Raw genomic sequence first — 15,887 nt, 5'->3', positions numbered from 1 at the left:
CACAGACCACAGTCCACTGCTTTGCCATGTTTCCAGCCATGAGCTGACAGAGAGAAGCTTGGCTTAGCCAACCCTTCCTGCCTTAGTGCACACGTCTGGTAACACCTGGATTACCTGCAACCAGCTGCCACCTCTTGCTACATACAACCAGCAACCAGCTGGTTGGTGCAACCAGCACTGCCTGGAAACACACGGAAACAAACACAGAGGAAGTGGTACACGGGCAGGAATTGCTCATCAGCCTCAATGAAACCAAGTAACAGTCATATGAGATTATTAATTACCAGCCTTGAGTGCTTCAGCAAAGTGTCAACCATCTGGTGATGTGAGGCTGTGAGGAGTCAGTGCAGGCACAGCAGGAACTCAAAAACTCCATGAGGCAGGTTGGCTATGGCCAGGAATTTTGCAGCCAAATCGCAGCAATTTGGTGACAGGCAGTAGGAGCAGAAAATGCCATCTTCAGAATCGATTTAAATACAGGGATATTGCCCTCTGTGGAGTGCAGGGACTGAAAACTTTCAAACCTTCTCCAGGTTTACCAACTTACTAGGAATTGGATGGGTCATTGTTCCATAATTTAAATTTGCAGAGTAGGATTCAAAGCCCTTAAAAAAGCTAAAATCTCTCTTAGTTTGGTTTGCCCATGTGGTACCAAGTAGTGCCTAAGAATTTGCCTGTGCCTTTGCAAGGTAGCTTTCAACCCCAAGCTTTGCTTTCCAAGCTTATGGACAGGCCACCAACTTCCCACTGAATTGCTGCCCAAGATGCTGGATGAAAGCCAGCTCTAGCTGAAAGCCAGCTGAAGATAACTATGAACATGTAGTCATGGAACAGCAGATCCCAGCGGGAGACAGGCTCCATCTTTTTTCAGGTGTGCAGAAGGAGTGGGAAAGGCACAGATCCTTCTTCTCTGAGGAGATCGCTGAGGCTGGAGGCCTGCTCCCAAGCATGTGTATCATCATCTGACATTTCCACTGATATGATCTATTCGTGTCACCTTGGATCCCAGGAAAAGTAGCCCTGAATTTGAATCAGGTTTCCTGCCCATGGCTGCAGCCAATGGCAGAGGCAACTCAGTGGAGCCAGAAGCAGCACCCCGCAGCCAGGGAATGTTCAGTGTGGAACAGCTGAGCAGGGCTGGAACATGCCTTTTGCTCATCCCTATTCCAGGTGTGAGCATGTGACCTACCTGTCAGGGGTGGAGAGGTACTTCTGCTTCTGAAACTTTTTCTCCAAGCCCATGAGCTGGATCTCGGTGAAGATGGTCCTACTCCGGCGTGGCTTCTTGGAGCGTGGCGGGGGCTGCTCTGCCTCGGACTCGCTGCTGCCCTGGGCCTCGCCGGGGGAAGCGTCCGTGCCCACGGCGCCCAGGCAGGGCTGGGCTGCCGGCGGCCGGGAGCTGCCGGCGGCCGGGAGCAGCGGGGGCAGCGCGGGCGGCTGCCGGGTGATGACGGAGATGAGAGGGTACGCCCGGAGTGCAGGGGAGCCTGCAGGGAGCAAGCACAGGGGGTGAGGGTCGCTTCAGTACCAATGTGTTTGGGTAATGGCAGTGCTGGAGAGAGGAGTGAGACAGGAACAGCGTTCCTGGCTGAGCCATTTGCTTGTTATAGGACCAAAATAAACAATGTCCTCCGTTTTGGACCTGTTCCTTTGCCCAAACAGCACAGCTGTTATTCGGGGGGGGGGGGAACCCTAAGCCTAAATCTAAGCCTAAACCTAAGCCTAAACCTAAACCTAACCTTAACCCTAACCCTGACCCTAACCCTAACCCCAACCTTAGGACAGGTAAAGGAAGGACTGCCTTTCCACTCCTTTTTTAGGAGCAAATATAACTATTGAAGTCATCTGTCTAGTAACTGCAAGAGATTAAACTCCAAGCCAAAGATAAAATATATCCCCATTCTGTTCCCAACTTTGTTTCCTTGGGGAAAATAGGACAGGGTTCACTTGAGACTGTGACCTCCCCTCCCCTTGCAGGTAACAGACAACAGAGTCCAGTTCACAACTCATTCCATACCCTAATGGGCAACTACACCAGATCCACTCTTATCCTCTGTTGCCCACTGGTGCCACTGACCATGCAGGAAGATGAGGATTATCTTCACTGACTGAACTCTCCATCTTACACCAACCAGTTGATACCAGCCCTAAAAACAAAGCTGTTCTGCTCCAATCTTTTCAGGTCAGGGTTGTTCTGGGATGACAAATCCAAACATTCCCAAACACTAGAGGAAGTTCTGATCCACATCAGGCCTTCTGGTTTACAGCTATAGCAATTTCCTGCTCAGCCTTAGCCCCAGGAAATCGAATGTTCCTTTTAAAGTTTGGGCAGGGAAATTGAGCTGCATAAAGGAAATGTTAATTTACTGTAAGATATACAACCTGCAGAGTCTTGTGAAGTCACTTTCTTGCTCTGTACTTCATTTTACCTCATCTGCAAGATGGAAACAATCCTCCTTACCTACATCACTGGTGGTAAAACATGGATTAAAATTTAATGTACACAAAGTATTCGGAGATCTTTAGATAAATGGGACTGTGGAAAGGAGCATATTACACCAGCAGGTCCGGTTGTGAAACCCTTCACATGAATCACCACTAATGAAAATAATGATCTCTAGACCTAATGAGTGTGTTGGGATGAGCAATTCCACACAGTGGAAGAAAGGAGTTCCCAGCCTGGCCTGCTGATGACCTGTATTCCTCAGTCCTCTCCCCAGGTGGAGGGTTGTGATCACAGGAACCAGGTCCTAGGTGAGCTGGGTACATCAAAGATTATCACAAGTTGTCGATCATTGCTTCTCTCCTCAACCACAGCATGCTGTGCAAAATCCAGTCACAAAACAAGCTTGGGAAACTATTGTCAAAACCCTAAATTCCAACAGACTGACATATAAGGATAGCTATGACTATAGACAGGGGTTTAGGCAGACTGGGGCTCCAGTCTTGCTTTCTCCTCCACACCTCAACACTAAAAATGAAAATATTTCCATTACATGTAAAGCTTTCCACTTAAACCACCAAGGAAGCACTTGAGAGATGAAATCAGAATTGCCATGCCAACCTTTAGCTTGTGTCAAGCTTTATCTACCTTTTCTTTCTGGGGGTTTTGTCCAGCTGAAGACTGTGCTGATCTACAGCACCACTGAGTAACCTGGTGGAAATTCTGCCTTGATTTACAACTTCAGTGGCTGTTCAAAGATCCTAAATTAGGACAAAGTATGCTGTCCTTTGCTTTACACCACTGTCCTTTGCTTTACACACTAAATCTGTGCGGGTATTTATGCACCCTCTGACACCACCCAGCTAGAAAGAAGGTAAAGCAAATGCTGCTCCATAGCCTATGTCCTCCTTGTCAACCCACTACTGTTCATTTCTGACACCATGGGGAACTTGCTGACCCACCCATAGAACAGATAATTTCCTCTCTTTCAGCTAAATCTAGCCAAAAACCATCTCCTCTTGCCTCCTCGAAGGGTCTTTCCATTTCTAGAGTCCTATACCAGAACACTGAGGCCACCTCCACGAGAGGTGCTCCTGAGTGTGCCATGAGATTTATGATGATAGCATGTGATGATGTCTTCATTTGCAGCAGTCCTGGAAACTCAGCCCAGTACACAACTGCTCTTGGCCACTCAGGCTCCAAGAGGCTTCTCAGATCCTAGTTCTACCCTGTTTTGGATAAGGACACTTAAGCTTAAGCTTACTCCAGAAAAGAGTGAGTCCGGTCTTATTACATCCCCTTATCCCACTACTATGGGGTCCTAGTTCAACCTGCCCATCACAGAGCTCCTGCTCCTCTACAGGTTCATCCTCCAAACCTTATCCCATAGCCCATTCCTGTCCTCACTCATGGGTGGTGCTTTTGGCACCACATAACTGATTAATCAATACTTTTGTACCTCCATGTATTTTGAGCAGGGCTTTCCACAAAGCACAAAATTACTCATGAGTAATAAATCACCAGAGCTCAGAAACCCCTGCAAGGCTCCAAGTGACTGACACCTCTGGATGAAACGATTTTTACAAGGAACTCTCTTCAAGAGAGGTCAGCAAAGTTATTTGATATCAGAGCAACCAGGGATATTTGCTTTCCTGTATGGCATGGCAGCAGCATGTGGGAGTGTTTGAAGGGAGGGGAGGATGGTTACAATTGTCCCAGAGCTTAAGATCTGCGTTTATCAAACAGAGAAAAGTCTCTTCAGGTTATTTTTTTAATAGTCAGATAAGATTAGGATTAAAGGAACTGATTTTCAAGATCAGCAGCAAGGCCTTGGCTATTCTGCAGGGTACAACAGGGGTTATTAGAGAAGCACCGGAGCTGTTTGGGTCTGGGTTTTCAAGTGCTGAGCACCTGAATGAGACGATACATTTTCCAAAATGCTCAGCATCCAGCAGCTGTGCCCTGGTCAAACAGTTAGAAAAGCTCAGCACATGCTTATTTTTGGTGCCCACGTCAGGACACAAATTTATTTATGGCTCTTCTGAAACTACGTTGCTGCTTCTGTGCAAGTCATGGCTCACAACTGCCGAGCTGATTCAAGTTCCAGGTGCTGAACGGATTTGTGAGGCTGTTGACACTAAGTGTTGTGTATTTGTTTATCATTTGTGCTTGTAAGATTAACCTTTGCTTATGGTTTGACACCAACAGTTGTGACAGTGCTTTTAGAAACCATCATAAATAATGAAAGGATCATGACCAGCCCAGCTTATACAATACTGCTTAGCTTTGTGCCCTCAGCCTGGTGAGTACACAGGAAGGTTGTGGCATGGAATAAGGATGGCATCTAGAAAAGACATGCGGGTCAAGGCTGCAGATATTTTGGGGGGTAAAGCTACAGGTCAGAAAGGGGGCAATGCTTTAGCAGCCCCTTGCATGTAGAGCAAACCAGAAATAACTGACCTCGACATTGCACAAGCCAGCTTTCAGATCCCTGAGGAAAAAGTCCAAGTTCTGTGTCCTAGTCTGGATCTAGTTATCCCAAAGCTCAGAGCAGCTGAAGCTGAGCCAGTCCATAGTCTGTAGGTACACTGTTAACATGACTCCCCTTAAACCATCCATAGAGTTCTCACCCTGATAAAGCCTTGCTTCCCAAACGCCATGAAATCTGAGGCGAGATCTAAACTTCACATCCCCAGAGTTCAAAGAGGACTGACATGGTATTGTAAGAATGGAATAATTTCCTAATCTTCAACAAATTAAATGCTGGCAAGCAGCTCTTGTCTGCTCAGCACTGTTGTGACACGCTCTGTCTCCCGCACTGGTATGAATGGGAGTGAAGAGCTCTTTCTTTCCATACCTGCCTTTCACAATGGTTCCACTGAACACGTTCTCACCTGCACTGTTGTGTGAGCACTTCTTCTGACCCGCTGCTCTTTTGTACATGAAAACCCAAAAGCTCCCACCAGAAAATGAGGAATTTGCTACCCTAGAAACACACCTAAAGCATTTTACTATTTCCATCTAAAACTGTCAAGAGGCCCCACACTCCTGTGATGAAACCACCAGTGGTTTAGGACTCAGGAGGTCTCACTGCTCTTCACAGGGACAATGGTCTCTTACTATGTGATTTTCTACAGAAAAGTCCCAGTTCTATCTACTACAATAATCTTAATCACCCCAAAGCCTAGGGTATTCTCGGAGTCACTCTGCTGCTGAATACTTCTCAAATACTTGGGGAGAATAAGTATATATCCCATACTTCATACCATGCACAATTGAAGGAGGTCTGCCTAAACAAGACTTTTTTTCCCCCACAGTTCTTTTTAAAGGATTTGAATAATCTCAGTTTCAAGCAGCAAGAAAGCTCTTATTTCTGTCCATCCCACAAAGAAAACATCTGGCCACTCTCACTAAAACTAACCAAGAGCTAAAAATAAAATAGACACTGAATCTGCAGAGCATTTTCTATGATCTGAAAACATTTTGCTTTGCTATTTAAATCTGTGCTGGCAGCCACTGTACAGTGAATAACAGATCTGCAGTAAGCACTGCCCACATCGCTTTAGCATGAATTTGTTTACTTAAGACACACAGGTCTAGGAGAACCCTGGACTCCTGTTTCCTAATTATATGTCAGATATTTCTGCAAAAAAATGTATCATGGTTTGATGTATCCAAAGATTTTTTGTCATTTGTTCTTCTTTTCCGCAGCAACAACAGGAAGATGCTACATCAAGAAGACCAACCTGAAGCCATCTCCACTCATCTTCTGGGACGTTTCTAATAAATTTCTTTTAAACTTCTTCTGACCACTACCTAAGACACAGTGAATACATCACCACTGCACCAGATCACCTTGCAGAAGTTGTAATTAAAAATAAGTATTTGAAACAAAGCTTTTCCCCTTATTTACCCCCTCCTCCCCCACTTAACTTCAACCCCAGTAGACACAGAACAGGAGGAAGAGAAAAGGAAAAGCACTAATTAGTTGCACGGTTTGACTGCCAGCAATGAAAGAACAGTTTTCCTCCCAGGCAAACTCAGTTTCCAAATGATGTTTTGAAAAGCAGCAAAGAAAAAGGAAGGAAAGATTTATGGATCAGCTCTTCTTGGCAGGTCAGCCCTGCTCGGAGGCAGAATGAATCTCACTCGGAATGGGCTGCAGAAAAAGGTAAATAATAAAAGAAAATGAATTTATGACTCAGGGAGGTCTATAAATCTCTCATCTCCTGAGTGTCAAAACAAAGGGAACCAAGAAGGAGTTGAGTTCATTTAGGAAAAAACTGGATTTTGCTGAAGGAGCAAGCAATCTCCTGACAGAAATAAGCAAACCCTGAGTGAAGCAAGGAAAACAAAAGAAGCATGGATACATTGAGAATTAGTTGAACCACACACTGTTTCTTTATTGGGGAGGGCATTACATGGACTTTTTCCACCACAGATGCTAAAAAGCAGAGATTTTTCCAACCATACCAATTCCACAGATCTCAGCTAGACTTCACCACCACATCCAGAGCTGAGCAGGGACCTAGTACAATCCAGGAGCTCAATGCGGCCCAGGAGCTGATGGCTTAAAGACAACAACCAGGTACCCAGGGTGTGCTGCAGGACACGTGACGTCCCCTCAGTCAGAGTGGGACTTTGCCTTATGGTGGCCAGACCTGCCAAAAGCCGGCCAGAGACAAAACCTGACCCTTGTGCAAGGGCTCAGTTCCTCTGCTGAGCTTCCTGAGGCAGCACATGGACCTGCAGCAGCTCTCTTGTCCATTAGAAGCCCTGCTGAGGGCAGGAAAGCAATTCTTGCACTCCGGTTAGACCATATCTCATCTATTTTTATGTCATAAAGATTTAAACCTTCTCTGTTCCATCTACACCAGGCTTAGGCACTGAAAAGTTCCCCAGGCATGGGAGACTCCTTTTTTATTAGTTATTAGAAGGCATCAGGTTCTTCCCATGACCAACACTATGCTCCACCAAGCACCCTGATACAGACATAAAGGCAAGAGGAAAGGGAAGAGCAGCAACAGGCTGCGCATATACCAGAGAAATTCACATCCTCTCAGGAACAAGTGCTTAGGAGAGGATTGAGGGGAATTTCCAGGTCTCTCAGACTTCCTTTATCCAGCCCTTTCCAAGATGCCTGGCCCACTGAGCACTGTCATGAACACTTGAATCCCAAGTTTAAAAAATTATCTGTGTGATGTTTCTGCTACGCAGCATTGTGGGAACAGATCCCTCTAATATCCCCAGAATGGGAAGCAGCAGAGCCATGCCAGGGGATGGCTGCTCCTGAGCCAGTTATGGCCTGGGCAGAGGTGGGTTAAGAGGTTGCCATCATTTTGCTGGCAGCCTGGCACTTCCCAGCTGTGAGTCCATGTATTTGCATGATGCAGCCCTTGGAATGCACTGGCACAGATGGTCCTTCAGAGCTGGAAGTCCAGGCACGGCAACAAAACCTCTCTAAGCTGTCCCTGAGCAAGGCAATTGAGCCTAGAGGTGGTACCTAACTATGGAATTAGATGTTTTTAGCACCCCTCTTAAACAAAGCTTGTCCAGAAAGGCAGAGACAGGTAATTTGTCAGAAACTCTTTGTATCAACCAGTTCAGGCGTTGATTCTCTTCCCATCCTTTCAAGTCTTTCTGTAAGACAACCCTCAGATACTATTTTACATTTCATATACTTCTTTTAGCATAGGAAGAGCTGGAAAACCTGCAGATAATCCTCTGAGTCTTTACAAGTGCCATAGCTCAGCTCTATAAGCAGGTTTTTCTGTGACTATTACATATGAAGTGGGAATCCTGGAAACAGGAGTGTTTGAAAATGCTCTTTGTTGCCATTCGTCTTCTCCAGCACCTCAAAGCTCAGTGGCAGAGTCAGCTGTTTCAGGAGAGGAGAATTGTCTGTGGTTTGATTTCTTTTTCTACTTACTCTCTTTCTTTGGATACATGTGGAAATCAGTTGTAGCAAAGCTAGTGCTAAGGTCTCTGCACCAGAGGAGAGGTGAGGGGCAGTTCTGGGACATTTTGAAAGCTTCCAAAAATAGTCTCAAGACTCACCCCAAATGCACAAAGACAAAATTTCCATGGGAATAATGTCACGGAAGCTCCAGGAAGGCAGAGCAATCAGCCCTGAAATGTTAAGTGCAGAGCTGGAACATGAACAGGCACTGCTGGTACTCTAAAATAACACCAGTGAGGTTCCTTGAATTAAAGTTTAGCTGCTCCTCAGCCAAAGACTGCAAGTACATTCACACTAGATTCTTTTGCCACTTCAATGAATCCTATTAATCTGACAAGGACCATGAGTCTTGCAAATATTAAATATAACTCAGCAACACAGCAAAAAGTGTAACAAATGGCTTCTCTTCATTGTGGAAAAATCCAGATATAACTGATGTCTATGGCAAAATGTCCATCAGCTTCAGTGGAGCTGGGATTGCACCCACATGTGCCCACAGAAAGAAAACAGAAGACAAAAGAAAGGAAATCAGTGCAGCTGATTTTAGCACAGCTAAAATGATCCTTTTTTTAGGCATTCTGACTGAAAGCCTGAAAAGGAATGCCTGAAAGTTCTTCAGGAGTCTACACGTCTGTATCAGCCAAGTGGGAATGGGAGAAGAAATTGGCATCTGATCAAATGGCAATTTTTGACCTCAGATTTTCAGGTGGGAGAAAGCCTGGATTCATCCAGGAGTCATGTTTAACCTTACCTAAGAGAACAGTCTCTGTTCTCATCAATCACTGTTTTTGGGGGGAGCAGGTTTTAGGTAAATCTGTTGCAAACAAAACCAGTGACATTGGTGGAGGTTGACTTCAAAGATGCTCCTCCCCAAAGCATCTCCCACTCCGCAAATCCCAGTACAGCACCCTAGGGATGACCGAGGCTGCACACAGCTCCAGCCTCTGTTCCCTGGGGTCTGGAACACTTGGAGCTGTGGCTGAGTTCAGCCCAATTTCAAAGCTACAGGGGAAATTTTCTCAGTTCTTGGAGCTGTAGGATCCAGATTTTCTGTTATAAGTCTGCCCCGATTAGCAATTTATCAACACATTGCTGTATAATTTCTCAATAATTATCACTGCGGGGCCTGACCAGTAAGAGAGGGAGTCGAGAAACATTTCTGAGTTGTGAGCAGATCAGGGCCGGAAGCAGGAAGCCCCCAGGTTTATTTACAAAGTCACTTTTATACATTTCCTATAATGTCCATCGATTGGGGGATGGAATCCCCACCTCCCAATCCACACTGGTCAAGCTAACTGTCAATCACCTTTCTCCTCCCAACTAGAAATATGTAAACAATGAAAGACAGTTAGCAAAACATGGCCAGTGTTTACATTAACAAGCGGGAGAAACTGCACGTCTCTCCTTCAACACGAACGCTCAATGAACTAGGAAAAACCTCATGGCAACAAATAATAACAGCAATTAATAAGTTGGAATGATGCAAGACGTGTATGCTGCAGGCATCCACAAACACCAACAGAAAGAAAAATCCTTACTTATTAAAAACATTTGATATTCATATTGTGGTTTTTTTATGTGTTTGAAGCCCTGTACACAGTAAGTAATTGGCCTTGAACAGCTGAAAACCTGAGAGCCTCCCTGAACAACCTTTGTCTCACTCCATTGCCACAGGCAGATGTCAAACACCTTGCCTTGAACGGGGCTGGATGTGGGACAATTATCCATCTTAAAAACACAATCCAAAACTCACCTAGAGCAGCAGTGTCTCCAGGGATGCCAGATCCCTGAAGGATGGCACCAGGGATCTTCTGTCAGGGCTGGCAATCACCATTCTGACAAACTAGCATTGTTCAGGGCCCTACAGGGGGAGGAGATGGTAATGCACCTTGAAGCTGGAGTGGAAAGGCCTGGCTGTGGTATCCTGGGGTAATCACTGGGATATCCTGGATAACAATGCTCAGCCACCGAGCTTATTCCCAACTCCTGGAAAGACACAAGCCAGCACCACCTGGTGCTAAAGGCTGGTGTCCCTCTACAGAGCAGCCTTTCTTCCAGGCTGTCAGTCAAGCAGAGAAGTGTGCCAGGAGCTTGTCAGATCCTGAGTGAAGAGGAAAATTTATATATAAAGAAGATTTATTTTGTTTTTAAGAAGCATTTAAAGAATCTGTTTGGCCAGCACTCAAGAAATCCTTTGTGGCAAATGTAATGGCACTGTGACTTCATCAGCAGAGAATGAATCAGAACAGACACCACTTCTGTACTTTATATTATTCTGCTTCACGTACTCAAATGACAACCTGCCTTTTTGATGGGGGCTCCCCTTCATTCAAACCTGCCCCCTCCAGCCAAACTGAGCGTGGCTCAGAGAGGTCCTGCTCATTTTCTAAGGCTACACAAAAGGGACTTTGTCTGGGATTCCTCATATTTAGCTGATGATTCCTTTGAATCCTACTCAGTGGGAAAGGAGGTGCTCTGAACACAAGCACATCTGCCTTAGTATTTATTGGATACATGGGCCCAAGGCCATCGTGACTTCAAACAGCTCCCAAAGTTTGGAAGTAAACCTTTGTTCCAGACCCTTATTGCTTGGACTCGGAGGGAGTTCTAAGCACAGGCCACATCAATGCCAGAGAAATAAACACCAGCACGTCTCCATAAACAGTACTCAGGCAGTGCACGGAAGTTCCAGGATACAGCCCGCCAGCTCCCTGCCCAGACCTGCACCAAGAGACACTTTGGGTCCACTAAGCCAACTTTGGTTTGAAACTCTTTCTTTTGAACTGCATCATGTTAAACACTTCAGCCAGGAGTTCCCTTCATCACTGAGGAGAAGGCTCAGCACTAAAGCTCATCATCCACTGGACCCAGACTTCACATGCAGAGCAGCCAAAGGATGAGAGACTAGAACAGCTCCAAGGGGTGCTTTTTACAGTAAGTTTCTGGTCTTAGCTATTTGGGGTGGAGGAAGAATACAGCACTGAGACACCAGAACTCTCAGGGTATCTCAGCTTAAGTTGCAACAATTTACCATTGACAGACATGACCAGACATGACGGGACGCTGGGAGAGGCCAAAGCGATTCCTCTATCCAGACAGTGTCACTGGTCAAGGAGCCAGATTTGGACTTTGATGGAGAAACAGCTTGTCCTAGCTGAGAGGGTGGAGTTTGATAGAAGGCTAAGTCCTGTCCTGTGCTCTGTTCTGCTCCCTAAGCATCTCTCCCTGGCCACTGCCCAAACTTTGAATCTGTATGAACCTCGGACCAACACATTATGGCCATTGTTACATCCTCACACATCTGACAAGTGATTCCGCCTTCTCTCAGGATTTCACAGTTTCTGGCCAAGTTCAAACACACAATGCCATGGATGCATAAATCAATCAGTCCCTCACTTCCTGCTCTGTTAATTATTATCACAGCATCCATAAGCAAACACCAGCTTTGGCCAGCTGACTGGCCGGGCACACAAAAGCACTCTTCAGGTTTCTCAAGCCCACCCTTGTGTGAGCTTCAGCAGAAAGCTGGCCATAAATATCATTACCTCTTCCTGCCCCAAGGCTCTAAAACATGCTGCTGAGTGACACATGGGAAGAAAGAGAGTGCAATTGTTTCTCAGCACCAGACTGTGTAAATTTTGCCTGATGGATCTTTTGGAAAACACTTTTTCCTTCTCAGGAGAATAGTGGATCAGTGTTTAAAATACACAGACATCCCGCTCTTTTCCTCCTCGCTGAAATGAAAAGGCGACTTCAGCAAGTGCCAGTGTTAACCTGAAATGGACGTGTTACATCTTGGCAAATTCTCTGCCTCTTATAGCTGTGGCTTATAATCTCAAGGTTTGCTTTATTAATAATTTTGCCCCCATTAGGACACATTTAGCAGAGAGCTTGGTCTCTTTGAGCTGCACGTATGATTCTTTGATTTTGCATCTGCCCTAAGACAGAAAAAACCCATCTCTGTTTCCTCTATGGACAAAAATAAACTCTGTGGACAATTTGGATGAACAGCTGCACAAACAATGCAATTTAGAAGGATGCAAATGATACACAAGCAGGTTTTGTTCACAGCCTGCCTGTCCTTCGTGGTTGCCAATTAGATCAGTGGTCTTAACCCAGCTCTGGTGGCTGGGCTAAGGAGGAAAGACATGCACAGGGGACAGAGCTGAACATATTGAACATCCTAGCATTATTCCAGGAAGCTGAAACCCTGTTAAAAGAATCTAGAGCACCCTGGAAGAGGATTTCCTCCAAACCTGATCTTTTCATTTGAATAAGCTGACTATGTCACAGCTTCCATAAGCACAGGGCACGGCTATTTTTATCCTCTTCACATCAAATAAGAGCACACCCATGTCAGCTCACAGATCCAATCTTAACTGAAAGAGAATCAACTGAGAACAACTAAGCTTTCAGTTTTTGGATAGGGGAAAATACACAGCTAGATTTTCAGGTCACAGAAACTTTTCACTGCCAACCATTCTACAGCATAAAAATCAGTCCTGGCAACCTCATTCCCCAAGCAGCTTCCTTGACTTCAGGACTCTCTGTATTACATCAAGTCCATCATGAGCTGAAGATGTTGCAAGAACCATCAGTCATGGCTCCATCTCCACCTCTGCTTGCAGCCATGAGTTTCCCGTATGGATATGGGGAGGTGGATGCTCCCACCAGTTACACCCCAGTCTCCCAGGAAACTGACTGATGGGGGCTGAGACCCTGTATGTTCATTCCAGGTCAACGGCGTATTCCAGGGTTTTGCAGCTGAAACACAAAGCAAGTTTCACTCTTACAGAAATTCATCTAATCTCAAAAAACAAGCTGAAAAATGTCTCAAGATTGGGCAGTCCCCAATGGACACAACCAGAATAAGCAGTTCCATGAGAAAAATGTCAGCCTCTGAGCTGCACAGTGCTTTGAAGGTATGAAACGAGGTACGTGCCAGAAAAGTGATGACAAGGTTTTCCTGCATAGCAGGCTGTCCATACCACAGCCTGACAGAAGGATGAGCCAGAGTCCAGCCAGTGAGCTCCAGTTGTTCTGACCTCCTCCCGCTCAGAGAAGCTGAGGCTTCCCCATCCCTGGAAGTGTCCCAGGCCAGGCTGGATGGGGTTTGCAGCATCTTGGGATAGCAGAAGGTGTCCCCACCCATGACTGGAACTGGATGAGATTCCAACCCAAACCATTCTGGAATTCCATGGATTCAATAATCTCCAAATGCAAGCCCTCACTCCTGTCCAACATTAGTCTGTGCAATTTTTTTGTTCTGATAGGAGGTCAGCCAAGGAAACACTGTTTTCACATCCCCAGAGAATTTTAGATTAGATTTCAGATGGAGATAAGGCCCTAATTAATCATAATGGATGGAATTAGTTTTATACAGTGCTCAAATTCAGCCTTAATTGTGGATTAATGACTTTTTGGGCAGAAATGTTAGAAGGACGACTGTTGCAAACAGCTCCAATCCAGAACTACAAACATGCCCTGATGTAGGGATGCTCTGATTTAGGGATCGAGGTGGGAAATTTAGGGATCAAGATGGAAAACCCTCCCTCAATCTAAGATTTGAAGTCAAAGCTTTGGTTATCACCTACCTTTGGTTTCATGGATTCTCCTCTGAATTTCCTACAGCCCCTGCCACTGGGAAATGTGGTGTTGCTGTGTTCCACAGAGATGTTGGGGCTTCATAATCTCATTCCAATGCCAGTTATAAAATAGGCAAAAAACAACACAGCTCTTTCTTCCCTTCACACAGAGGTGGGTGTGTGATTCCCACTAGCATAAGAAACAGCTCCAGCCTGATGGAAATATTGTCACATTCCCACCGACTTTACTCTGTCCCATAAAAGCACCAAAAGAACAAAGTTCTGTTCACTTAGGTGTAGATTTTGGCGAAAGAGGACCTCAGGCACAGTACTCCCATCTCTGGGACTGCCTTAATGTTCCATCTCAGCCAACTCCCTGAATCCCACTGGACTTCTGTTTTCCCCACATGAAAAACGAGGGTGATAACAACAACCACACCAGTGATATGGTCTGGAAAGGATTCAACAGTAACCATGAGGGGAGGCAGAGGTGTTGCCATCTCCCAGCTCGCTGCAGACATTTCCCATTGCTACATTGCATGAGTGCTGTCTTGAGAACTCTCTTTTGTGCCACACGATTATGAAATTCCTTAATGTGCCATTAATATATATGTTAATTTTGAAGCAATGCATGTGTCCTGTTCTTGTGCAAGCAGCAATGTTTCCACGGGAACTCCTTCAGTAACAGGCACAGATGCAGCGTGTGGCTTTTCAAACAAAAATAGCTTTTTAAAGCTCAATTTCTAAAAAGTTCTCCTCACCCCAGAAAGACATTCTGTCCAGGATCAGCCATCCCTGTCAATTTTAATATGATGCTGATCAAAATAATGTATAAAAAAATAAAGGGAATATTTTATATCTCTCCCAAATCTCACCATTACCAGACTCCAATTTGGCACTGCTGGGATGAAACGCATCTTAGATTTGGCATTTCCACATGCAAACAGACAAAATCTTTACAATGACAGTGTTTTCATTAAGCTCTGAAATAGGGGCTGTATCCCACCTGGAACATTATTAAGCTGTCCATAGAATTTAGGCAATTATTGGCATTTACTGCTCTCTGATGAAAACACCCAACACTGCAGACCCATCATGGGAATTGGTTTGCTCTTTTCAGCAATGGTGTGATAATTCTGAGGGAGCTTTTAAATTCTGAGACCCAGAAGAGCCTTTAATTCACATTTGGTGAACCACATATGAAAAAACTGTTTCAATTTAAACTCTTTTTTTTTTAAACTTCCTACTCATCTTTTCTGCTCTGTTAAAGTATTGATGTCATGCCCACAGCTGTCCCTCTTTCCATCCCAGGAGATTTGATGGGAAGGAGATCCAAGGACTTCCAGTTTATGCAGAGCTTTCAAAAGATTTGCTTGGACTCTGCATCCCATTTCACTGCCTTGAAATAGATTTTCTCCAATTAATTCACAAGTGCTTTTAACAGTCTTTTAAATAGATATATCTATATATATATTAAATATATATATATAATATATTAAAAATATATAAATATATGTTTATTAGGCTATAGCAAAATATTAAAATGGAAACGATGTGATGTAAAATCCTTTTTGTAGCTAACTCAGAGAATGGTAAAGATAACCAGGAAATTCCTCATTCTTGGAATTATCCTCTCTGGATGAAGATGGGGTGACCAGAACCCCAGAGGAGGAATTTATTGACCCTCTGTGATCAGGGAGTGTGGGGACCACAGGATGGAGCCACAAAGAGAAATAAGTATGTTGATCTGCAGGATGAAATGGGGCAGGTCGGGGGTTGAAACCAAGTAAAAGAACATCTAAACTCAAAGGAATGTTTTAGTAATGCATGAGGGCCTATGAATATGCAACAGGCTGATGCATTTAAAGAAATGTTTTCTGAGTTAGTGCCAAGCACCCGG

At 44.9% G+C, this 15,887-nt stretch overlaps 1 protein-coding gene across 1 annotated transcript in view; it reads right to left on the bottom strand.

Annotated features, from left to right (window-relative positions):
* BARX2 (BARX homeobox 2) overlaps window positions 1-15,887 on the bottom strand; it is a 34,889-nt gene that overhangs the window by 3,152 nt on the left and 15,850 nt on the right. The window contains exon 2 of the mRNA XM_063417935.1: window positions 1,190-1,487. Within this exon, the coding sequence (XP_063274005.1) occupies window positions 1,190-1,487 (298 nt within the window). The remainder of the gene's footprint in view (window positions 1-1,189; window positions 1,488-15,887) is intronic.

This window comes from Prinia subflava, chromosome 22 (assembly GCF_021018805.1).
Source record: "Prinia subflava isolate CZ2003 ecotype Zambia chromosome 22, Cam_Psub_1.2, whole genome shotgun sequence".
Lineage (NCBI taxonomy): Eukaryota > Metazoa > Chordata > Aves > Passeriformes > Cisticolidae > Prinia > Prinia subflava.
This window is presented reverse-complemented; position numbering and strand designations above follow the sequence as displayed.